Source organism: Melospiza georgiana, chromosome 18 (assembly GCF_028018845.1).
Source record: "Melospiza georgiana isolate bMelGeo1 chromosome 18, bMelGeo1.pri, whole genome shotgun sequence".
NCBI classification, from domain to species: domain Eukaryota; kingdom Metazoa; phylum Chordata; class Aves; order Passeriformes; family Passerellidae; genus Melospiza; species Melospiza georgiana.
The window spans coordinates 10,103,891-10,128,397 of NC_080447.1; the positions used below are offsets into that span (position 1 = coordinate 10,103,891).

The 24,507-nt window shown below is 50.5% G+C and overlaps 1 protein-coding gene across 3 annotated transcripts in view; it reads left to right on the top strand.

Annotated features, from left to right (window-relative positions):
* The window catches only part of SRRM4 (serine/arginine repetitive matrix 4), a 45,283-nt gene that overhangs the window by 14,571 nt on the left and 6,205 nt on the right, over nucleotides 1–24,507 (top strand). Inside the window, exons 2-12 of one of the 3 annotated variants that reach the window (XM_058036770.1) lie at nucleotides 3,359–3,502; nucleotides 5,754–5,834; nucleotides 6,767–6,838; nucleotides 8,141–8,167; nucleotides 8,631–8,681; nucleotides 11,313–11,405; nucleotides 12,387–12,549; nucleotides 20,825–21,162; nucleotides 22,701–22,907; nucleotides 23,141–23,251; nucleotides 24,277–24,423. In XM_058036770.1, the coding sequence (XP_057892753.1) occupies nucleotides 3,359–3,502; nucleotides 5,754–5,834; nucleotides 6,767–6,838; nucleotides 8,141–8,167; nucleotides 8,631–8,681; nucleotides 11,313–11,405; nucleotides 12,387–12,549; nucleotides 20,825–21,162; nucleotides 22,701–22,907; nucleotides 23,141–23,251; nucleotides 24,277–24,423 (1,434 nt within the window). The remainder of the gene's footprint in view (nucleotides 1–3,358; nucleotides 3,503–5,753; nucleotides 5,835–6,766; nucleotides 6,839–8,140; nucleotides 8,168–8,630; nucleotides 8,682–11,312; nucleotides 11,406–12,386; nucleotides 12,550–20,824; nucleotides 21,163–22,700; nucleotides 22,908–23,140; nucleotides 23,252–24,276; nucleotides 24,424–24,507) is intronic. The other 2 variants (XM_058036771.1, XM_058036773.1) reach the window with 2 other exon arrangements.

The following is a 24,507-nucleotide window of genomic DNA, read 5'->3' on the forward strand; positions in this document are numbered from 1 at the left end:
GGCAGTGCCAGGATCTGTCCGTGGGCAAGGGCAGGCATTAGCTGCTCTCCATGGCATCCCCACACACTGGGTGTGACATCCCCTCCCCAGGCAAGGGAGGCAGAGTGAGCTGGCCTCAGGGCACTGCCAGCAGCAAAGAGCCGCCCATCCCTTCTCCTCCATGTGGCCACAGTGGTCTGTGGTGGTTTCATCCACCTCCAAATAAGGGATGTTTGGGTTCCTTCCCAGCAGTGACCTTTCCTGCATCACTTGTATTGGGGTAGGCAATAGATCATGACCCTCTGCTGCCAACACAGAGAGGAAATACATGTGAGAGCCCAAATCTGACACCACAGTGTGGAGGTGGGCAAGCTGGGCTGGGAGAGGCTTGTGCTGAGGGCACTGTGTGCCTGCTGCTTCTCTTCCAGCCACTGCAGCATTGGCAAAATTTGCCATGAGCCCAAAAAACCCTCCTGGACCAGAGACTGCTGGATGGGGAGGGACAGGATGAGCCAGCTGTGGTGGGTGGTTGCACAGGGCATGTTCTGCACTGAGTGGGGGGCAGGCAGCCCACGGGTGCCCTGCTGTGGGGGTCTCCCATCAGGAGCAGCTGTGCTGCTTCTGCACAGGTCTGATGGACAGGCTGAGTTTCTGCACAGGAGAAAGAAAGGGAAGAGAAAAACAAGTGCAAGTGATCAAATTGCCAAATGGAAATGGAGAAGCTTGGAGGGCAGGTGGGATGGGTGGGCAGCTGCCTTGTCCTGGTCTGCCCGCCCGTGGCCAGGACTGAGTGCATCCTTAGGGACAAACATGCAACCAAACAGTGGGGAGAGAGGCTGTGTGCCTCACCAGGAGTGCTGGGGCATGCTGCCCCCAGCAGGGCACCCTCCTGCCTCCCCTGGCACAGCCCCTGGGCTGAGTGAGCCCCGTGCTCCCAGCAGCATCCTGCCGAGCATCCCCGCTGCTCTCCCTGGGCCAGCTCCAGCAAAAACACCCACAGAGGCTTCTTCTTTTCTGCTGCAGGCACAAACAGCAGGGAGGGTGTGATAATCCCTCCTTTGAGGCCACAGAGATCATTCACACCAAACTGCATCACTTTTATATCAGTCATGAAAGACACGAAAGACAATAAGAAAAGAAAAAAATTTTTTTTTAATATATATATATTTTTTCAATCAATGTCTATGGAGCTCCACGCCAGGGGATTACCAGCCAGTTTAAAGCATTAGTGACTCTCAGCATCCATCAGAGGAGAACATTTGGTTGAATGGAAGCCAGACTTTGATGGAATTGGAAAATAATTATTTCCATCAATAATTACTTCCAAGCCCAGAAGAAATGGCTCCTGGCACGTTGCAGGACAGGAGTCCTTGATTGCCTCGAGGCCAATATGTTTTGACCCCAGGACCTGGAAATCCCATTAGAGGCTGGGTGACAAGGATGTCACCTGCTGTGCCCGGGTCCTGGCAGTGGTGTTCCAGCCTGCTGCCAGCCTGGGGAGGATCCCCCTGCCTCTGCTGCTGGAGTGCATCCAGCTCAGGCTTTGCACAGGTCATTAATTTGGGGACGTTTTTAATGGATCCTAATGATTGAGCCTCAGAAGGCTGTTCTTAAAAGGGGTTTGGGAAAGGCCTCAAGCCAATTAGCTGGCACACAGAAAATGATTAACCATGTAGCTTCCTGGATGGTTAAAAATAATGGAGATGTTGGGAAGCGACTGGGGGATTTATTACAGACTTTTTAAAGCAAGAGGGATTATTCACCTCCTGCATGAAACAGAAACATTTCACCCAGCTTCCCCCCACTGATCCCTGCCCCTTTTATTTGGCTGTGCATATCCTTGAATGTTAAGGCATTACAAAATGAGCTTCAAGGAGGAGCTGGCTGTTAGAGAAAGTGGATGCTTGTAGAGAGACAAAAACCAGGTGGGAAGAGAGGGGTGACCCTTCTGCAGGCGCTCCTGTGCCAATTCCAACCCCAAGGAGTGTTATTCATGGCTGAGGCAGGCAGCAGGATGTTCCCTGGGGCATGCAAGGATCTGGCCATGCCTAACTGGGGCTTTTTTTACGTGCCATTGCTCTTTAACCACCCTCCTGCCCCCACTTAACACCCAGATGTGCAGCACACTCATGGCCCTTGTTGCTGTCTCCACAGCCCTGTGTGATGGCTGGTGGTCCTGCAGCCAAAGCTTCTTTCAGTGTGGCTGCAGGGCTGGCAGGGGGACATCCCAGCAGCCTCCCCCTGCTCTGCTGGGATCCACATGGCCTGAGGGCTCCAGAGTGCTGCTTTCCAAGGAGAGGCGGCAGGCCTGGTGACAGACACAGCACGGGACTTTGCAGAGCTGACCCTAAAGTGGCACCCACACCCAGTCTTGGGATTGGCTTTAAAATGGTAATGGGAAGAAATGGGGACACTTTTAGTGCCAGCTGAGCCCAGCCTCCCCTGGGTATCACCCCACAGCCTGGCTGGGCCTGGACATGCCCACGTTTGCTTTATCTCTTCCATAATGCTCTGGATGACACTAAACCCCAGTGTTTTCAGCACCCCTGCTGGGGATGGTTTATGGCTTTTCATTAATCTTTTCGTTCTTTGAAATAAATATCTGCGGGGCCTAGAAACCTATTTAGTTTCCTCCTGAGTGTCTGCACGCAGACTTGTTTGGGTTTGTTTTCTCCATTCAGCAGCTTCTTTTCTCCATTTCAGCTTGCACAAACCCCAGTGTTTCTTAGAAACCACTCTCTCCAGGCTTTCCCTGCCTTTGCTCTGCTCCTTGCCAGCTCCCAGGGCTCTTGCAGGCACTGACCTGGCCCAGGTGGTTCCCCTTAACTCTGCTGGGCTGTCCCAGGTTCTCAAGGTGGAGCTGTCAGCAGGACCAGGCGTGTTCACAAGCCCAGCACTTTATTTGTAGGAAGTTTGCTGCCAGTTGAGGATGAGAGGCAGGGTGTTTTGGAGGCATTAGCAGGTTGAGAAAACCACATTTGAAATGGGAAAGCATTTTGGATTTTTTTTGCTATCGGAGTGCAAAATCTGTGCTGTATCTGCAGAGCTGGTGATCTAAACTCCACAGTGAAGACAAAGATGTCCTGACTGGCTCGTGGTTTTTGTTCCCATTGGATTGGATCTGGCCCCGTGCTGTCCAGCTGCACGATGCTCATGGCATCTCTGCCTGGAGAATGAGCACAGCATGCCTGGGCTGGGGTGCAGCTTGGCTTGGGAACGGGGCATTCCAGAGCCCTGTGGGAGCACTGAGAGCAACCTGCAGCTCTCCTTCCCAGCTGCACAGCTCCAGCCTGCAAAAGGAGATTCCCCAGGATGTGGGGAATGGCCCCAGCTGAGGGCACGGCTCCTGATGGCTCTTTGTCACCTCTTGCCCCGGCAGTGGGACGCTCAGCTGCCTGCCATACCCTGCGGAGGACAGACGGCCCGAGAAGCTGAGCAGCTGCGTGGTCAGGGAGCCTGCCAGCACCAATGGCTGTGCCAAGGGGAGGGACAGACGGGACCATGGCCACCGCAGGTCACGCAGGTACGAGCCAGGGCCATCAGCGGGGTCACCCTGGGACATGGGGGGTGGCAGGGGAGGGACAGATGGGACCATGGCCACCACAGGTCACACAGGTGCAAGCCAAGGCCGTCATCAAGGCTACCCCGGGACACAGGGATGGCAGGGGAGGTGTCTGTGGATGTTTGCTCAGCCCCTCTGGGGTCTCTGGGAGGTGGGAGTGGCTTCAATGGCTCAGTGTGTGTGCACAGAAAATGCGTGCAATCGCATGAAATCCCTGTGTGAGTTTGCAGGGACAAACCTGCAGTTTGTTTCTACTCCAAGGCGTGCTCCTTCAGCCTCCTTCAGTCTTCCAAGGCCTGCCAGCACTCCTCTGCCTGCCAGGTCTGCTGGGAATCACCCTGAGCAAATCCCCTCTCCCCATGCTAGATCAGCTCAGCAGCACTGCCTTCATTAGGACACAGCCTCGTTATCAGCTTGTCGTTAGTCCCTGACCACTTGAGAGGAGAAAAATGAATGAGACGTTGTAAATGAAGCAGCTGGGGTCTCAGAGCCCTGCCTGCTCAACCGTCTCTGGGATTAAAGCCTCTCTGCTCAGTTAAAGATGCTGGAAAGAAAGAGCAGGAAAGCACATTTCATATCTTCAGATTTCAGGCCAACCAGAACAATAATCTAAAGCACACTTTTAATTAGACTTTGATTATTATCACGGAGGAACAATTGAAGTCAGATCAGTGCACGGGAGAAAGCTGCTGCATCAAAGACAAAAGACTTTATCTGGGGAGAGGGAGAAGGGCTCTGCAGAAAGCGCCTGGGGCTGCATGGCCAGATGTTGCTCCTGTGGCTGTGGCAGTGCCCAGCCATGTTCCTGGGTGTCTTTGGGCAGGTGTCCGAGCTCAGTGACAATGAGACATCCTGGAAAATGCAGATTTCTGTCTGCATTGAGGTGGAAGGGCCACCAAGGTGTGCCACATCCTGCTGCTGATCCGTGAAATCCTTGGGAGGAGCAGTGAGGAGGAGGATGTGGGTGCTCCATGGGGCCATGCCGTGCTTGCACACTGAATTTACTGCACCAGAAGCACTCATTATTCACAGCTCACAACTGAAGCATTAGCCTGCAGTTTCATTTTGCAGAGGTTTTATTTTTTTTTTCCCAAAGTGTATTAAAAGCACTAAGCAATTGAGTTTTTATGATATGTAATTTCAGTGGTAATTCAAGCCCTGGATGATCAAGTGTTGGGGGGTGGTGGAGTCTGAGTGTCCTCCCCAAAGTGTCGTTTGCTCTGCATTAGTACTTTCATTAGCAATAATGTTTGTTCTTGCTGCAGAAAACTGCTCAATTTCTAGCCTGTTTTGTAGTGAAGATCTCACAGCATTCTCCAGCCATGGGGCTGCTTCCACCCATCCCTTGCTCCTGGCTATTCCCAGGGGCAGGATGAGAAGTGGGGAAACTGAGGCACAAACCCAGCACTCTCAGTAATTTTTCAGAGGCCCTGGGGATCTCGCTGTGCCCCCACAAATCTTGGTCCTGGATCCATTTGGGGATTCAGAGGGACCTGCGGATCTGTTTGGAGATGCACATGGCTGATTTGGGCTGATTTAGGGATGCCACCAGCTGCCTCTGTCTTTACAAGCATTTGCTTTAGTTAATGAGTAGCCACAGAGTGTCTGTCATTTTTTCAGCCCAATGCTCTGAATTAATTAACCACGGTATTTGCTTTTCATTGAAACATAACACGATTCAGCATCATATGTTTAAAGAAGAAATTAATTTGCAGGAGGGTTTATTTTCAAGGTTTAACAACTGTATAAGAGATGCATATCTCCTTCAATTACCATAGTGTCTCAATAAATATATATATATTTCTAATCAATTGCTACTTAACACATGTCAAGTCTTTATTATAGTTAGATGCATCTGGTTGCAATAATTACTGTATGCAAATTAAATGCCAATTAATTATTTAAAGCATATTTACAAAGAGCAACAAAACCTATAAATCTGTTTTGGAGTCGTTAACCTCAGCAAACATGTTTTAGATAATCAGCATTGCTGTGGTGGAGCTGTCTTGTTATATCTTTATTAGACAGTTTGTTTAAACTGTGACTAAATAATTTGTTAGAGGGTAATGAGGCAGCACCCACACCCACCACGAACACTGACCTTGCTGCCCCATGTCCCTGAGGTGGTGATGCCAGAGAGTCCCGTGTGAGCCCATTCAGGGTTTATTTTCATTATTTTTAATATTTATTGGGTCTTGTCCCCCATCCTCAGCCCTTCGTGCGATGGGGAGCGGCCGCTGCCGGCTCGGGGGAAGAAGAAGAAAAAGAAATCTGGCCGCAAGAAGAGAAGGAGGTGAGGGAGCCATGGCGATGTGAGGGGACAGGCAGGGCAGCCCTTGGCTGGGTGGGAGAGAGGGGGATCATGAGGGAGCCATGGTGGTATGAGGGGACAGACAGGGCAGCCCTTGGCTGGGTGTGGGGGAGCCATGGCGGCATGAGGGGACAGACAGAGCAGCCCTTGGCTGGGTGTGAGGGAGCCATGGCGGTGTGAGGGGACGGGCAGGGCAGCCCTTGGCTGGGTGTGAGGGGACAGACAGGGCAGCCCTTGGCTGGGTGTGAGGGAGCCATGGCGGTGTGAGGGGACGGGCAGGGCAGCCCTTGGCTGGGTGTGAGGGAGCCATGGTGGCATGAGGGAGCCATGGCGGCGTGAGGGACACGCAGGCCAGCTATTGGCTGGATGTGAGGGAAGAGGATCATGCGAGAGCCATGGCAGTGTGAGGGACAGACAGGGCAGCCCTTAGCTGGATGTGAGGGGAGAGGGTCATGAGGGAGCCATGGTGGTGGTAGGGGACAGGAAGGGCAGCCCTTGGCTGGGTGTGAAGGAGGAGGGTCACAAGGGAGCCATGGCGGCATGAGAGGCAGGCAGGGCAGCCCTTAGCTGGGTGTGAGGGAAGAGCATCGTGAGGGAGCCATGGCAGTGTGAGGGGACGGGAAGGGCAGCCCTTGGCTGGGTATGAGGGAAAAGGGTCAGTGTAAGATGGAGGAATGAGGCCTGGGGGTTCCACAGCCCAGGAAGGAGCAGCCATCTTCTTGCCCTCCCCTCAGGGTGGCAGAGCTGGGTTGAGGCTCATCCCTGGGTCCATCCCTCGGCCCATCCTGCTCCTACCAGGACCCCCAGCCACTCTCTGCCCTGGAGATGCCACTGGTGGTGGGGTGAGTGTTGGGGTGGCCAGCATGGCTGTGAGCAGCCCTGTAGTCCCCTAATGCCTCTCTGTCCTCCCTCAGGTCTCCCTCCTACAGCCCTTCACCTGTGAAGAAGAAGAAGAAGAAAAGCTCCAAGAAGCGAAAAAAAACCAGGTATTTTTTTCCTTGAAGATGCAATGGCTTTTGGGGGTTTGGAGAAGGGGTGGAAGGCACTGCTGCCTGGGCAGCTGTTGGTCCCAGTGGGCAGAGAGGTACGAGTCTCTGACCACTGCCAAGAGGAGGCATAGCCCGAGTCCCTCTAGGCTAGGAGGGCATGGAATGGGGTGTCCACCCAGTGCAAACAGAGAAACGTGAACTGTTGGGGTGTGGACACACAGAGGTGGACAAGCCAAATCACTGAGAGGTCTGTGGAGCCTCAGCCTGCTGTCCTTGCTGTCCTATTCACATGTGTCCATGCTCTGGAATGCCAGTGGGATCAGTGCTCAGGGCTTGTGCTGGTCCCCATCCCTTCCTCCCCAGCCCTCCCCAGCCTACAGAGAGTGTCAGGACCAGAAAACGGCTCAGACCAACTCCCCACACCCACATCCCAATCTCCTCTCCCAGCCCCAGTGACTGTTTCCACCTTCCCCTTCTGAAGTCCATTTTTAATTCAAAGAGCATGATTAAATTTTAAAATTGCAAATATTTCACTGTTTTCTCTCAGCTGTTAAACCAATATTTGATGAGAACAGTGGATTCCATCTCCCTAAGAAGGTTCATGTATTTATAATATATTGAACGAAAGAGAGAAGCTACCAAAAGGGAATAACAGGGTGAAAAGTTGAGCTTGAATCTCCAAAGAGCAAGGGAGAAGGAGAGACAAAGATATAGGAACTTCTCTAAAAGACTTTCTTCCCAAGGAGGAATTCTTATGCTCTTTTGTGGATGCCATCTTCTGATGGAAGTCCGGGGTCAGAGACTGTGGCTTTGAACCCTTGGTAGCCATTTAGGTGTCTCCTATGTCATCCCAATGGTGCTCCAGGAGGCAAGACAGAGCCATGATGCTGGTTTGGCTGTGAGGCTGCTCTGGAGTTACACAGAGAAGATTTTTCCCTTGCCTGCTATTTGGTCTTTCATACAGAAAACCAGGGAATGGGCCCACCTCTACATGCAGTGCAAAACTGGAGGCAGTAGCAGAGAAAAAGGACCCACCAGAGACAGGGGATGTATCTGATCTCTCTAAAGACTTGTTATCCTGAGGACCATGTTCTCAGTTACTAGTAGGGAAATACTGCAAACCAGTATTTTTTAGCTGCTCCCTCACCCAGCTGCCTAAAGGAGAGGCAGGACCATTCTGCCCAGGTGCTGCCTGAGGTCTTCTCTCAGTGCTCAGTCTGAGCCTAAACACATTGACTTGGACTCAAATTTCCAATTTTGTGAGACCCTGTATTCAGTGTACATATTTGTGTCTTGCAGGTTGTCATCAAAGAAGAGAAGGCACAGGTAAGAGTTGAGCAAGTGTGGGTGGTCCCTTAGAAATAAGAGTTTAATGGTCTTTTCAAGGTTGATGTTCACTGATTGGGAGCAGAGGACATTTCTTCTGTTTTTCCTTGTGGAATCCCCTTGGGTCTCCCCCATTCCATGTGGTTTTGGGGTCAGTGACTCCCCAGGTGTGGACTGGAAGAGTTCTGATTCCAGTATCTGTGTATACATTATCAAGAAATACTCATTTTCTCTATGGAAAAAGGCAAAGTCGCCAAGTTGGCTGATCCCTTTGAGGGCTTTGGCCAAGCCCATGAAGCAGTTTTGTCAGCAGACACTCAGACCCCCTGTGCTGTGACAACCATGAATGCCTTTCATTTTTACTGCATGCTCTTGGGCAACTGAGCTGTAACATTGATTGTGTGATTGTGCAGCTTTTTATCAGAACAGAAATCTCCGAATTAATTAGCCATTTCTTATTTAGTTCTTCAAGCCCCAAAAGTAAGAGAAAGGAAGAAAGAAAACACAAAAAACAGTAAGTAGTGGTTCATGGAGTTCTCTGCCCTGCCTGCACAGTGTGGGGCTAGGAAGTGCTTGATGTGGTGGGGCCCCTGGAGCTAACACATGTGGCACAACTCTAATGATTTCTCACGATTATTTTGAAGCTAAAACCAGCAATTCTGGTTTTGCTGGAATGGAAAAGGGCTTGTAGAGGCTGGAGATCTTTCCTCTGCCTTTCTTTTGTGACACCTCTTTGTGTACTTTGTGTATCTTGCACGGATGTGCAGAGTCTTGTCCACCCCGTCCAGAGAAAAGGCTCCAGCTTTTCTGGTGGGGGCAGCATGAGAGGCTGAACACTGTCCTGCCAAAAGGGCAGGCTGGCACACCCTTGTGGGAAGGGCCTCAGCAACTCCTGGTTTGCTGCTCTAGGAGGTTGCATTAGGACCTACCCATGAGATACAATACAGCCAAGGGTCTGAATGGGGTCAAAGAGAAGAGAAGGGATTGCTTGGAGGGGGATGGAGTTTGCAAAAATCTGGAGTTGAGGTTCAGCCCTGGAGTGTTAGCAGAGCACAATCTGTGGGGCACATGATTGAGGGGCATGGTATGAAATGGGGTTCCTCAGGACTGGAAGGAAGAACTGTTCCTTAGGACTGTAAGCTGCTTCTGGTTTTCCCTTCATTCTCTGTCCTCTGGGAACTGCAACTTGTGACTTCTGACCTGCTTTCAGAGCAAGGTCACAGTCTCGGGGCTGAACCTTGGTCACTGACCCCCTGATTAGCTTTGCTGGGCCTTGTGATACTGCCTCACAGGCCATCTCCATTGCATGCAGAAAGCCAGTCTCCTTTTCAGTAAGACTTCTGCACATTAAATGGCACAGTTTCAGCTCAGTTTCCCCTCAAGCTGGGCTGCCCTGCACCTAGGAACCTCAGTGGCAAAAGAGAGGCTCCCTAGGTTATCTGTAAAAGGAGGCATCTCCCCAGCCTAACCATGCAGTTAAAGCTCAGATCCATGTCCTGCTGGTGTGCCCTGACCTCAGGGAACCAGAGCTGCTGGAATTGCTCTTGGGGGATAAACCAGCCCCAAGGCATTTTAGCTTCATTTTTCTGCTGGCAAATCAGAGCTCAGCCACTCCCAGTTTCTGCAAATCTTTTGCTCCCAGGCGTGGATCAGATGGATCCCATGAGGGTTTTTTATAATCACACTGCTTTGACTTATCTTTGCATCGAGCAACTGGCTATCTAAAACACACAGCACCAGCTTTCCTTTCTGCAGGAAGGGAAGACAGATTGGAGGGACTGGAGCAGGGGGTGAAGGGCAAACACAGGGATTTTCACACAAATCCACCATATGAGTGAAAGATGTTCAGTGCTGCTGATTTTAGCTGTATGGAAATAAGAAAGGAGGATCCCAAAATGCAAAGTTTAAGAAAAACAGAATCATTGGGTGTGAAAGGCATCAAAGAAAACAGCCAAGCAGAGTTGAAGGAATTGCCCTGGAGGTTGCCCTTTTGTCTTAAGGGAGATTTGCTGTTCTCAAGCAATTATTTGCTGAGTTTTTCTACCAGCAAGTTGCTAAATGCTGTCCAAGCAGGTTGTATTTGTGCTGTCAGAGCCTGTGTTGTGTGGCCATGAAGTCAGTCTGTTCCCACCAGCTCACCCACAGTTAGCTTTGCCTGCTGGCACAGCCATGCCAGCCTGAGCAGATGGAAACGCTTCCAGACCTAAATTAACTGCTGTGGTGAACAAAGATGGGAGGGGTGGGACACAGAAGGTGGCAGCTAGCCTGTCACCCATGTCACCCTGCTTTCTGCACCCAGGACTTCAGCTGTTGGCATGGACAACTACAGCCCTTAGGTAACAGGGCCAGGTAATCCATGAGAAATAGCCTGGTGGTGCAAAGGAACTGCAGCAAGCCCTCTGTCCCCTGCACACAGTTTGCTGAGGACTGTCCTCAGGCCCTGCCAGAAAAGGCAGCGGCAGTGACTGGGCACCTGTCAGAAGCCAGGGAAATGGTCCTGTCTCTCAAGCAGGAACTGTGCACAAGGCAGGCTGTGCTTAGGAGAGCTGCACTTTGTGCAGCATCCATGAGAACTGCCCACAGGACTGGCTAAATGCTCCCACCTGGAGAGGGTGGGGAAGGCTGGCTGCTGCTGAGTGAACTCTGTCACTTGGAGCTTGTCCTTCTGCACTTGCTTTTTAACAAGGACTAGGGAGAGGGCTGGAGTTTTGTGATGGGTTGCACACAGAGATGGTGCTTCCCCCAAGGCTCAGCAGCAGGAAGGTCTTGGGCAGTTGCCTGGCTGTTACAGGGTAGGCTGCAGGATGAAAGACAAGCACATGGCTCTTTAAAGTCTTGGTGCTGGCTGCTGCACTCCCACATGCTTGTCCACAAATCTTCCCCCAGCATGCTACAGAGCCAACCTCTAATAGCTTGTGTGTAAAATGCTAGCAGAGATCTCAGGAAGATGTCACTGCAGCAATGAAAGGATGGAGAATTTCTCATGCCTTGATGTTCTGTGCCACGTTTCACACACCAATCTCTTCGGTTTAAAAGGCATACCTCCCTTCTGATTTGAACATTATCGACCTCAGCCTTCAGCTGCTGGCTCTTGCATCCCTCACTTGCTAACCTAATGCTGGTTTTCTTTCTCTGCTTCTTAAAGCTCTCGTGGGCGCACCCGGAAATCCCATCGGCATCGGCACTGCCACTCTCGCTCAGAGAGCTCCGACTCCCACTCCCCCAGCTGCCGGAGCAGGTAACAGCACTGCTCCCGAGCTCAGGGTCCTCAGACTGCCTGCTGGGCTCAAGGATGTGGCTGCCACAGCCTGTGTGACCCCCAGGCTCTCTGTGCACAGCCACTTCCCATTCTGGCAGCAGCAGTGCCACGCTGGGGGCTGAGCTGTTTGTGGTCTCGGCCATGGAAGGGTTTTGCCTCAGGAAGCAGTGGCTACAGCTTTTTGATCTGACAGTCACTTCTAATCCCCATTGCTGATGCTCAGCCCATGACAGCTGATTCCAGTCCAGTGTCCCTTCCCCAGCCCAAGGGTTTTGTACTGCTGATGTCCCAGGAAACCCTTAAACATGGTCTTAGCAATGGAAATATACTTGCCTATGGCAATCTGTAGTCATTGTCTTTGACCTGATTAAAATCTCTCCTCTGGATGACAGATGCATCCTGGGGCCGGCTAAGTGGATGCTGGTGCTAGACCCAGCATTGCTGCAATAGCAAGTCATTTATACACATAATAATTTCATTTTTCATGTTCTCTGAAAGCACTTGAACAGCCCACCCCCACTCTCCTACTTCACTCCTCCTAAGTACTGGGAATTTTCTTATGAAAAGCTGAGGATCAGTGGGGGGAGGAATGCAATCGGTAATTGGAGGGGTGCTCATGCAAGAGCAGAGTGTGTTTTCTCTTGGAGGTGTGTCACCATAGGAACATTCTATGGTGCAGGAAGGTCATGGCTTGCCTCGAGCCACCATAAAATCATGCACTGGAACTGAAATTTGAGGTTAAGGTCCAAAGCCTGGATGCAAAATTATTATTTTTCTTTTAAAGTAGAAAAGCAAAACATCCCTTTTCTCTCCCTCATGACTCCACAGAGCAGTCATGTGGAAGGACGGTCTCCCATACGCAGAGCCCTAGCACAGACCTGCAGAGGGTTGGTGTGGAGCTGGGAAAGGGCACTAGTGCAATCCTAAGGAATAACGTTTTGGTGTTCCTGTCTCCTGGAGGCACAGAGCCAGGTCTCGGGAGGAAGGGCGTAAAACACGGCGAAGGCGCTCCTGGCACCATTCAAAGATCACAGCAAAGAGAAGCTCCTCTGCAGAGGTTCAGGCCAGTCAAAAAGCCAGCCAAACCCTCCCACTCTACAGCTTCCTGTCTTCTAAGGAAGTAGTAAGTATTACACACTGTCCTTCTTTGCTTGAACTAGCCAGAGGAATCTGGGCAAGAACTCTGATATGAAATTTTTATAACTCAATTATAGTGATGTTAGACGAACTTGGTTAAACTGTATTATTAATTCATGGTGCTGTTTTCCAATGTATGTAAAGTCATTCCTTCCTTCAGCACTTTCACACCAAGGGTGGGGCTGGAGAGGGGGAAAACTTGAAAAGTCTTTAGCCTATGAATAATGAATTGAGGACATTTAACAAAAAAAAAAAAAAAAAAAAAAAAAAAAAAAAAAAAAAAAAAAAAGTGGCCTCCAGAAACGATATTTTAAAGGGAAGAGTTTGTTATGCAGTCTTTGCTCAGCTGGATGTGAACTTATTTCACTGGTCTTTACGTCCAAAAGTTTAGTCCTTCAGGCTGAAAAAGGGTATCAAACATATACAGAAGGAACATTTACATTTAATGAGCTGGTGATTATTGGCATGGGATGTTTTCTGACTATCAGGATCCTTCTAAGATGACTGTTTCTCTGGACTGACAAGCCCAGGGGCCAAATTTGGAAGTTATGAGCAGCCCTCATTGATGCTAATGGGAACTGCATGTGCATCTGAGGGTAAAATCAGGCTCAGTGCCTTGGGATGTTTTTCCATATACACAGAAAGAGATGATATAATACATGAATTGAGGGAGCAAGAGATGGAGAGAAATATTAGATAGAGATTGATATCAGTCTTTCTTTTCTGTGGCATGCTTCCCCTTTGTTCCTGGCAGCAGTAAAGCAGAGGTGTGATGCCCTGACTGTGGTGTTGGTATCAGATAGGCACTCTGGAGAGAGAAATTGCTGCATAGGACTGGAGGTAGTGCAGGATCTGATAGTCACACGTGTGGATGTGTAATGCTAGAGGTGTTTTGACTAGAGTCCTCCAAGCCCCAAAGTTGTTTTCTCCTTTAGGCCCAGTCATCAGTTGGAAATAGCTCAGCCACACGCAGGAGCTACATCAGATAGGAGAGAGGTGGTGCCAGCAAGAGGAGAGACTCTACCCACTCACCCACACAGACAGCGTGCCGATCAAAATACCCAGGGATTGTACGTGGGTACAGACAGGCACAAGCTGTCTCTCAACATTATAGATATGCATATTTGCTCTCGTTATAGAGCGTGTGGGGCCATGTGAGTCACTGCTTGTAAAGCCTTATAAGGCAGCCTGGAGAGCAGAACCTCACACCACACGCCGGTGTGTGCACGCACACGCACAGGAAGAAAAACAAGGTATGGAGCTCATTGTCATGAACTGGGGGTGTTGCTGAGCTCAGAGCTCCTCCCCCCCCCCCCCCAAAAAAAAACAGTGAGCCAAAGACTGCATCATGTCACCAGGGTGTTGTTGAGTTCAAGCAGTGTATTTTTCATAAATGCTTTTGAGCCTAAGCCTAGTTTTTAATTAGTGCTAGGTTTCCTCTCTCGGAAGCCAGGCTTCCTAAGTCCTGTGAGGCCAACTGCCAGCTGTTCTGTTTCCTGAGAAAGAATAAACTCTCATTTAAAATTTTAAAAGCTTTAAAATGAGCTAAACTCAAGCATCCTGCACTTGTTTTTCCATTTTGCTTCACTCGAGGTAAATGAGTGAAGCAAATGGAAAAGCTGCAGGGAAGGAAAGACAAGAGCTTGATAGTTCCAGATGCAGGGGGTGGATGCAAAGTCATCAGGATACTTCTGTATTCTTTCTAGTAAGGGTTAATAACTTAGGCAAATACTTTAATGACTAAAAGGCATAATGACTCATGAAAGCCACTACTGTCCTCCTGTCCCCAAAAGAAGTACATTCTCTTGGGACACCATTCAAGAGCACATTTAAGCACTTGTTCAAATTGAAGCCCCTGGTTAAGAGCTGCCCCTGAAATTTTGCTGAATAAGGTCATTAAATATCATGTACTCAAAACTGGCAAGAGAAAAATGGAATGGGAACCTTTAGTCTCATTTATTAATGACTATACACAACCCTTTGAAGCCTTTCCTTTTCATGAGTTAAATGGTTGTTCTATGAATAAGCTTCGTTCTGTCAGACTTTGAGAGCAGCCTGAAATGAAAATGTGCTCTTGCAGAATATGTTGATCATATATTAAAAAAAAAAAAAAAAAAAAGGCTGGAGAAAAAGGATTTTGTGAAAAAAATCAGATTTAGGATTCAAAAATGCCATGTTTCAGTCCTCTGTGAGAGCTGGTATGTTACACTCCCTATCCTTCCATCTGGCACAGGCTTCCAAACCAAACCATCCTTACCTAGGGAGATGCACTGTCATATCTCCATAGAAAAGGGGCTGTCCAAGGAGGATCAGGGAAAAATACACAGAGATACAGGGAAATATGAAATAATGCTGTAGCACTTCCAAAACAAAGGCTTTGCTTTTCAAGATGTTTTTATTCTACATTATTTTGCTTCTGAAAATTTGAAGTGCTTTGTGGTAAATTCTGCTATCCTCCCCACCCTATTTGTCTTCATTCCTTTGTAATGAAACAGCCACAATTTCTAACTAGGTCTGCTTGGAACTGCTGGGGAATAAAGCACACAAAACAATGCCCTGCCTATGCATCTACCTTGCTGCTTCTTTCCCTCTTTATGCAAAAGCTGATGCACCCACACATGCATGTACACATGCAGAAACACCTCGAAGTTCCCTGCTACTTTTCTTTATGGCAGTGAATTTCCAAGCTTCTCCCTCTCCTCCTCCTTTGATCCCGTGCAGCAGCAAGAGGCACCTGTGGAGAGCAGGATTGTGGGCCTGTGCCTCAGCAGGCACAGAGAGGCTGTGGGTAATGTGCAGCATTTATTTCTGTGCAGAATACCCCTGCCCAGCTGCAGGCACTTTATTCCACACCGACACAGATGGATGACTGTGCCACCCTGCTTTCCTTTAGCAGTGCAATATAAATACCTGCAGGGCACGGATCTAATTGCCTTTGTTGTTGCTGATGAAGATAACTGCACCGTGCACACACTTTCCTTGCCAGCTCCTTTGCTTTCACTGTAACTCATTTGTGATGCCACAAATTATCACAGGCTTGAGCCAGATTTCCAGTGAAGCTCAGTGGGGTACAGCTGGCCCAAATGATGCTGTTTGTCTTTGTGCTTGTGTCTGCAGGAAGGTAGAATGGGGAAATGCTGTGCAGGGACTGGGATAGAGTGTGCTGGAAGGCGGGGGAAACCTTATGGTAGCTTGCTGCTGCTGTTTTCTAGCCTGGGTTTTGGCTTACATAGGAAAAACGATTCTTTTGAGTGCTAGGCAGTATATTTTTGACAGCAGACAGGGCCCTTCAAGAGCAGAAAGGCAAAACCTATAAATATGGAAGTTGTACTCTTTTTTCCCTTTTCCTGTTTTTCCCTCCCAGCCGAGGGACGAGGTTACCCCTGGTTATTGTGTGACAAATGCACAGCTCAGTGCTGGGAGCAGCAGCTGGAGGGAAAGGATCATTGCCTGTATCCATTGAAGGGCTGGGCTGTGCACCAGGTACCAAAAAGAGGTGATGGAGGACAAACCCTTGCTCCAAAGCAGTGCCAGCCTGGCTCAAGCCGAGGTGGGGATACAATGCCAGCACCCCAGCAGGCTAAAAAGATCCTTGAAAAGAAACAAACCTTTGCTTGGCATTCTCTGGAGTTTACCCCAGCAGTGTATTAGTGAGCCAGGCTGCTCAGCAGTGTCACCATCCAGTCCCAAATAACCCAAGCTCAGGGCTTGCAGGGACAGCTGTGCCATTGCCTCCCTGCTCTGTGGCACAGAAAGCCTCACCCTGAACTCCCCATCCATCCAAAAAAAGGGGGATCTTCCCACTCAGTGTTCCTTGAGTCAGGGACTCATAAGTATGCCAAAATACTGAATTCCTACAGAACTTCTGGTTTTTGTACTCAGTCAGAGTTGGCTTTTCGGCTGGGGTAGGCTTTCAGAGGTGAGGCCGTGTCCCCCGGCCCTGGCAGGCGGAGGAGCCCCAGGGCAGCCCCAGCAGGTGCTGGCCCCGCGCCGGCGGCGCTGGCAGATGCTGGCCGGGGTCACCCACACAAGTGTTTCACTCCTTTCATTAGCACAGTGCCTGCAAAAAGAGAGAAAAGCAGACGTTATGCCCCTCTGAAAGAGAAATTAACTCTGCTTTGAAGTGAGTTGCGAAACAGGAGAAAAAAGGCCCAGGGATGAAATCCTGCAGCTCTGAGTGAGGCTGTGCCACTCTGCTGTCCCCGCATGGCTGAGACAACTTTGAGCGTTGTCGTCTCTCGCCCCGGGGCTGTTTGTGGCACAGTAAATGGAGCTGTGCAGTTTAATTGGAAGAAGAGCAGTGATTGTATTTTTGTAACCTATTAGTCTGCGCTGCCTCTTGGTCTGGGATTGCACTTGGAATTACAGTCTGGAATATGAGTGAGTGCTTCATTTCTGCTCCCCCCTCATCTTGATTAAATAATGATTTGAAGCAAAAAAAAAAATCCAATAAATACATATCCTGGGTTCCCTTGAGGGCAGCAGTATGTTCTCTGCTGAAAGCTGGATGAAACAAAGTTCACTGAGATTATTTGATTACTTATTAGGTGTTGTGTGGGGGGGGGAAATCCAAATGTTCACATAGAGAGAATTAGATTTGTGAAAGAGCAGGCTCTTTTAAGCCACCCTAGAAAAGTAAAAAGGCATTAGAATTCAGAATCACTCAGAATGGTGTGATTCAATTGAGCTTTGTGCAATGTTTTTAGATGTGGTACTCTGTTTCCATCCTGGGTGACTGGCAAGATTTTCAGACACAGTAAAATGCGACCACAAGCAAAGCCAGGATCATCCAGAGGGGAATACGGGGAATTGGTCTGAGCAGGCAGGCAAGCTGAGCACCCTGAGACTTGTCCTGGCTCCTGCTGCAGGGCACAACCTCCCCCAGAGCCTGCAGGAAGCCACTGGTTACAGCCTGGTGCCCCAGGGTGGTGGGGCTGAGAAGTTGCTGTGTCCCCCCTGGCCCCACGCAGACCCTCCAGCCCTCACCCAGACTGTCAGCTCCATATTTCACTGATACCCACACTGCCTCTTCCCAGTGCTCCTGCCACAGATGTTGAACTACAGAGGAGCTTGTTGATCCTCCCGGTCATTTGACAGATTTTGTGATAGGCTGACAACAGTTGCTGCTTTGAAGGTAGATGTCAGCCAAGGCAGAGCAGAAGCAAGGATGCCAGGTCCTGCAGTCAGTCTGAAAAGCTGGTTTAGAAATGCCAAGAAACTGCTGTATTTCTTGGCAGCAGTAATAGCCTTTCAGTTTAAACTGGGAAGGAACAGAAGGAAGGTATTTCTGTGTGTGATGCTGGGGTCAGTGACACTTGGAACAACCCTGTGCCCACTCCATGCTCATCCTACTCCTGCAGCCAGGGAGTACCTCACATGCTGATTTTTTGCCTGTAACTTAAAGATGATATAAAGCTGGTTGTCTCTGGGTTAGATTTCAGCTTAAATGCAAACCAAAACCCATCTTTTAAGAAAAATTCCTGGTAATATATTTAAAGTGTAATCCTGTATATTCTGGAGTGTGGCTGGGGAGAGTGCAGCGGTCCGTAGCACAGAGCTCAGATCTCTTGGGGCTCTGGATGTGGCATCAGGGTTTCAGCAAGAGCTGGTGAAAAGCAGAGCTGGCTATTTGGCTCCCTTGGGCTCCTGTGACATTCCAGTTTCTGCTGGAGTAAGCAAGGACCTGTAGAGAATTGCTAGAGCTGAGAAGAAGCAAGGAGCAGTTCCAGATGCTGAAATGAGGATTTGCAATGTGTGTCTCCACTCATTCCTAGCTGGGAGCATTTGGGAGATATTTCTGCTCTGTACAGGGCTTCTGCTTTGAAGGTGCAAGTTGCCTAATGAAGAAGGATCACTTAATTTCCCATGTTTGCTGCTGGGGCTTCTGATTCCTCTGAGCTGGGACTGAGCATCAGTTAGAAGTTAGTGTGGGGTGGAGATGGGGAACTCCATTATGGATTTGCTGGGATGAAGCAATCCCTTATCCCAGAAGCAGTAACGCTTCTCTCCCTGGCAACACAGAAAGTACTTGGAGATCCTCCAGCTCCAGGTGTTTTCAGAGCAGCAGAGTGTTGTGGGCAGCCATCCTTGAGCAGACCGTGCTGAGAGCTGCTGTGGGTGTTGGTAGCTCTGCTCTGGTTTCAGTCCCTGCTGGTTCAGCACCTGTGTCCCAGTCAGCTGTCCCTGTCCCAGTTAGCACCTTGAACTGGGTCGGGAGCAGCCCTCCCTGGGGACACAGACTGAATGCCACAGGCAGCAGCGTGGATGTGCAGGCACCATCTGATAGGATGAAGGAGATCCATGTGAAACATGATACAGGCTGAGTCTGCAGCCCCTCTGGGGATGAAAAAGTCATCCAATCCAGAGCTAAACTTTCCAAAGGGACTGGCCCTGTGCCTGCTGTGTGACAGCTGATCCAGGTCTCCTCTGCTGCCTGAGATAGCACCAACATTGCAATGTGGTTTTTTGGCTCAGAAGGTCCCAGACTGGTGAGGGCATGGCCCAGGTCTCTGGTGTGGAGAGCATGGCATAGATGGGGCATTGTGTGCCCCAGAGCGTGGCATGAGGGCATGTGCACGAGTTTGAGGGAGCATGGCTTGCTGGGAACGTGTTTGGAGGACTGTCCTGAGTGGGGGGAGCCAAACCTGTGTGTCCACACTCTAAGAACCCTGCACCAAACCTCACGAGTGGGTTTGAGGAGAGTGGAGGCTCTGAGTGAAAGAGGAGGAGGCCACATGAGAGTCCAGATGTGTGCACTGGGCCCTAATTCTCACCCCATTGCAAGGGCAGATGTTAGCACTAGCACAGCCTCACTCCCAGTGCTGCCACATGCCTGAGCTGGCTCAGGTAAATGCCAGTGCAGTTAAAACTGAACCTTAAAATGCTGGAATGATGCAAATCCCCTTGGTGGTGCTCAGGGTCCCAGAGAATAGCCCTGCCCAGGTCAGTCTGTGTGAGTTTGGGGTCCTTGCTTGCCTTGTTGTGCTCAGCAGCCCAGCCAGGGTGTGGCTGGACCCCTTTGCAGAGGCTGGCAGGAGCAGGGCTGCAGGGCTGCTGTCCCCTTCCTCACAGTGGGGACACTTTTCCTCCTCCATTCTTTTGCTTCTTCCCTCACCGAGTTCCCTTTGTCATTTCCATACAGCTCAGGGGGATTCAGTGCAAGCTGCAGCTTTCAGCACAAGCCATCAGCCTCCAGGAACGGGCTGGACAGGCTAATTCAAAGCAGAAGGAAACAAAAATGAATAATAAGGGAGACAGTCGAGCAGACAAAAAGCAGTCATGACATTTGCATAGAGGAGGCAGCAAACAGTTGGCAGTGTGGATTGAAGAGAGGGTTTATGTTTTTTTCATGTAATTTGAGACTCTAATGATGGACTTATGTTGCCCGCTCTTCCTTTTTTCTTACACCTTACCTACTAAAGGAGGAGTTCTTGATGGGTAAGTGGATGCTATCCGCAAGACACCAGGGAATTTATTAGAGGTCACTTGAGCGCATTAGCTATATCTTCTTCAGGGGGTAAAAAGCACACAAAGAAATATCTGTATACCTTTTATTTCCAAAGGGATTTTTCTTTTTTCCCCTCACCCTCTTTTTTCTTTTTATTTTTTTTTTTTTTTTTATTTCAAAGTGATAAGCTTGTTTATTTGCCAGTTTTTGCTTTGTACAGAAGCCCTTAATTTGATTTGATTTGTTTTTTTGTTGCTTATTTTAGTGACATTGGTTCAGCCACTTTATTAAGGAAGCTTAAAAAAAATTCACTCATCTAACTTTTTGTTTCATTTTTGTTTTCTTTGCAAGGATTATGCAGGTTTTTTATATGTATATACCCCCTTTATTTTCCTCCCCTTTTTAAGGTTAAATAAGGGCTTTGTCCTCTGTTACATTTTTTATTTAGTTAGTTATTTTAATTCTTTGGTTGCCCACTTACTTTGTTGAACTCTTTTGTTTAACATGAACCGCATGCTGATACTCTTTGCATGATCTCTAAATCTTCCCGTTATTATAGCAGGGGGAAAATAAGTTTCTTCTTACTGTGGATTTCTTTTAGGGATATGTGCTTTTGTTTTCTTCTCCTTTCTTCTTTTTTTCTTTCTTTCTTACTTTGTTTCTTTCCTTTCCTTTCCTTTCCTTTTGTTTCAGTGCATCATGATGGTAAAATTTCTGGGTTTATTTGAAAAAAAAAAAAATAAAGCAAAGTAAAACCAAAACCAACCCCCCCAAAAACCATTCAAACAATGCCAAATGGCTTTTTTGCTTTCAGATCTCTCAGTCAGGGTCTTCTGCTGACCTCTTTACCAAAACAGACAGCCCGCCTGGCAACCTAGCCAGCCAGAATGGAGAGTATCATGAATATGACTCAGGAAACGATACTTCCTCCCCTCCCTCCACTCAAACGAGCTCATCCAGGTCAAAGGACAGCCAGGAGAAAAGAAGTCTAGTCCATGATGGCTTTGGCCATGCCTTCTCGTCCGGGAAGCCCAAACTGGCCAACAGCGATAACAGCTCTGATTCAGGAAATTCCTTCACCAGTTGCTTTTCCCACACCAAGGGAACAGCTTTGGAAAATCTGTCTCCAGATGCCCAGGGACAAGACCGAAGGTCAGTGATTACCAGTAGCTGCTGGTACGTTGTTGCTCTGTGTCTCCTGCCTGCTCCAGCTGCCGTGGTGAGCTGGCAGGGAGCTTTGCGTGCTCTGGAGGCAGGCAGGTGCCAACCAGACCCACGGTCTTGCCAGTCTGGAGTCCAGAACTCAGCAAGGACCAGTTCTGTAGCCTGAGGAGAAAGATAAAACCCAGCCATCACATCCCTGGACATTGCTTGTGGCAGTGTTTTGGCATTGCTGTGGCTCATGCAGGGTTTGGGCCTGGGTCAGGCTGTGGTCACAGCACATCCCTGCTCCCCTGGGCATGGCCATGTCAGAAAAGTCTCTGGTCCTTCTGCGCACAGTGTGAAAGGAGCATCTGGGGGTTGCCATGCTAATTCTCCCTCTCTGCCTACTGTGGGGAAGGGAAGAGGGACTTGTTTCCACTAACATAATTTTGGGCTGTTCTTTCACCTGTCCAGTGAGCCAAACCAAGCGTGCCCCTTCCTCTTCCCAGCTCATCCAGCACAGCTCCAGGGTGACAAGATAGCATCTTATAGCATCTGTCATAGGGAGCACAGGGAGGGGCAAGGACTTGGCTGGCTGCAGGATAACACAGCAGCAGCTCTGCACTGGGGCCACAGGGCACCCAACCACTACCCAGTGCCACAGGTCATCTTCAGGAGAGGGGAGCAGCTGCCAGCCTCCATGACCGGCTCCCATTCCTGGGTTTTTGCCAGGGCATGTTGGGAATGAGGGCACTGAAGCGTGGTGGCTGGTACCCAGGGCTGTGCTCAGGCTGTGGTTGTAGGGAGCTCTTCCAGCTCAGGCCCTTGGGTCCTAAAGGCTGAAAGTTAGAGCCAGGACATGGTTTGGAGCACTGAATGTGACAGGAGGGAGCCAGGGTAATGGGGTTTAGTAAGAATAAGCCTCATTTTTCAGTCAGAGGGTAAAATTTTAGGTCTATCTGCACTTTTTACACGGTGACTCCAGTGGGGTAACTCTGCCTTCACATGGGTGGAGCTGGGATTGCAGCTGGCCCTGGCTGCTGGGCTCTGACCCCAGTTCATTCCAGAGCACTTCTGGAAGAGGAGGAATTCATGCAGCTGTCCAAAGGCAACAGGACAGGCCTGCTCAGTGCCCACTCAGGCTGCTCCCCAGCCAGGCTGGAGCACAGCCCTTGCCCTGCCATGCTCTGCCTTTCCCCTGCTCCAGCACTTTTGACTTCACTCCCTGCCCAGCACCAGCACTGCTCGCTGGCCCCACCAGGCTCTGCCAGCCTGACACCTCTGCTGTGCTGGGCATGGGGCACATGAGCTGCTGCCACAGTGCTCTTCCAGACCTCTTCTCCCTGGCAGAGCCCAGAGGGTGAGCTCTTGGATTCCAACACACACACGTGGGGTCCTCTGCAACAGAGCCTGGGGAGCTGACAGGTCCTTTTCACCTCCAGTTAGGGAATGGAAGGATGGGAATATTTATTTGCTGGAGCATGCTGCTCCCCTCAGCCAGGGGCTTCAGCCACAGCTTCAAGAAGTGCCCAAATGTCTGTTCACAGAGCGTGCCTACCGTCATGTCTGGGCTCCTCAGAGGACAAGAAGCGAACCCCGCTGCCCTCAGCGGCGCGCAGCTCCCCGCGCAGGCCCGGCTCCCGCAGCGCCTCCTGCAGCAGCGCGGGCCGCTCCTCCCCCGCCTCCAGCCGCTCCTCGCACCGCCGGGCCTCGCCCAGCTCCTCCCGAAGCAGGTCCTGCTCCTCGGCAAGGAGGTAGGGCCAGCTGGAACGGTGTCTCTGTGACCCAGGGCAGTGGCTCGCTCTTGGCAGCCAGCAGGCTCCTTGCAGGGGGAGGTGTAAGAGTGTGGGATCCACAACTGGCCATGCAGAGCTGGGCTGAGACCCTGGGGAATGGGACATCTTTACCCGCTCATCATTTAGAGTAGTCTGGTACAGCCTCACCCTCCAGCATCTTTAACTCTTTTATGTTTCCTTCCTGTCTCCAGGTCTTCCTCACGTTCCCCCAGCTATTCCTCCAAATCCTGCAAAAAAAGTCCTGGGAGTAGAAGTTCGAGGCCTCGCCGGAGCCCCAGTTACTCCCGCTACAGCCGCAGCAGGTACAGCTGTCTGCTTGTGGCATCTGCTGCCCACCCATGTGGCACCTGCCGCCCCACACTTTCCCTGCCTCCATCACTGTCGTGCTGCTGTGAGTGGTGGGCAGAGCCCGAGGCTCCAGCTGGGTCTGCCCACACAGCCAGCAGGCCTGTCGGACATGGATCTGATTGCAGCAGGGAAAGACACTCTGCTTTTGAGAGTCACAGCTCTCACAAAGAGTTGTCAGGCTCATGGAAGGCCCCTGCTGTGAGGGCAGATGTCAGATACCCTGAGGCTGGTGCTCACAGCCTTGCAGAGAGAAACACAGTCCAGGCACCTCTACTCCCTCCACACACCACAGGAAACAGCCTCCCAGTTCAGCCCTAGAGATGCCTTTGGCAGGTTTTCCTGGTAGCACCTGTGCTGCTGTGAACATTTTGCAGCCTCAAGATCGTACATTGCCAGGGTCGATTCTTGCAGGCTTTGACAATCCCCGTGCTGGTGAGGAGAACACTTGCAGCATGCAGGGATCAGGCAGGCCCTTGACCTGTAGTATGTTGCTTTGCAGATGGCACTGAGCAGGGTGTATGAAATCAGCCACGCTGCACAGAAGGGCCTGTGCTGACGTGTATGGGAATTTAACAAAAGAGAAAACCATAGCAACACCGGCACTCCTTCTGGCGAGGCTTACAGAGCCCTGCAGGGCTACCAGGCCCTCAGCTCACGTGGGGCCTGCTGGCAGGGCTGCTCCTGCCAGCTCCAGCAAGAGCTAAATACACACTGCACCCACTGACACAGGGCCCTCCCTGGAAGCCATCTTGGCTTGGCAGTGAAAAGCCACTGGAAGACACTGCTGGATGCCATTAGTGTTATCCAGTCTCTTTGTCCAGCTGTGTGAGCACTCAGAGGTGACACCACCACAGCACTTAGAGTTGTCCCTTTGGGAGCTGAGTGTCCTCTGCCCATCTGTGCCTCCATAGGTCGTTATCTGTTCATCCCTGACCCCCCCAAGCCCCTGCAGTGACAATCCCCCGCTGTGCCTCCGCAGGGACCGCGAGCGGGAGCACAAGTACAGCTCCAGCGAGAAGGAGTCGCACCGGCAGCGGCAGCGGCAGCGGCGGCGCCGCTCCTACTCCCCCCTGAGGAAACGCCGGAGAGACTCTCCCAGCCACCTGGAAGCCCGGCGCATCACAAGGCAAGGGGATGCTGTCCCGTCCTGCGGAGACAGGCTCAGCTGGCACTCCCCGGGGGGTGAGGGCTGTCCTTGGGTCCCCGCCCT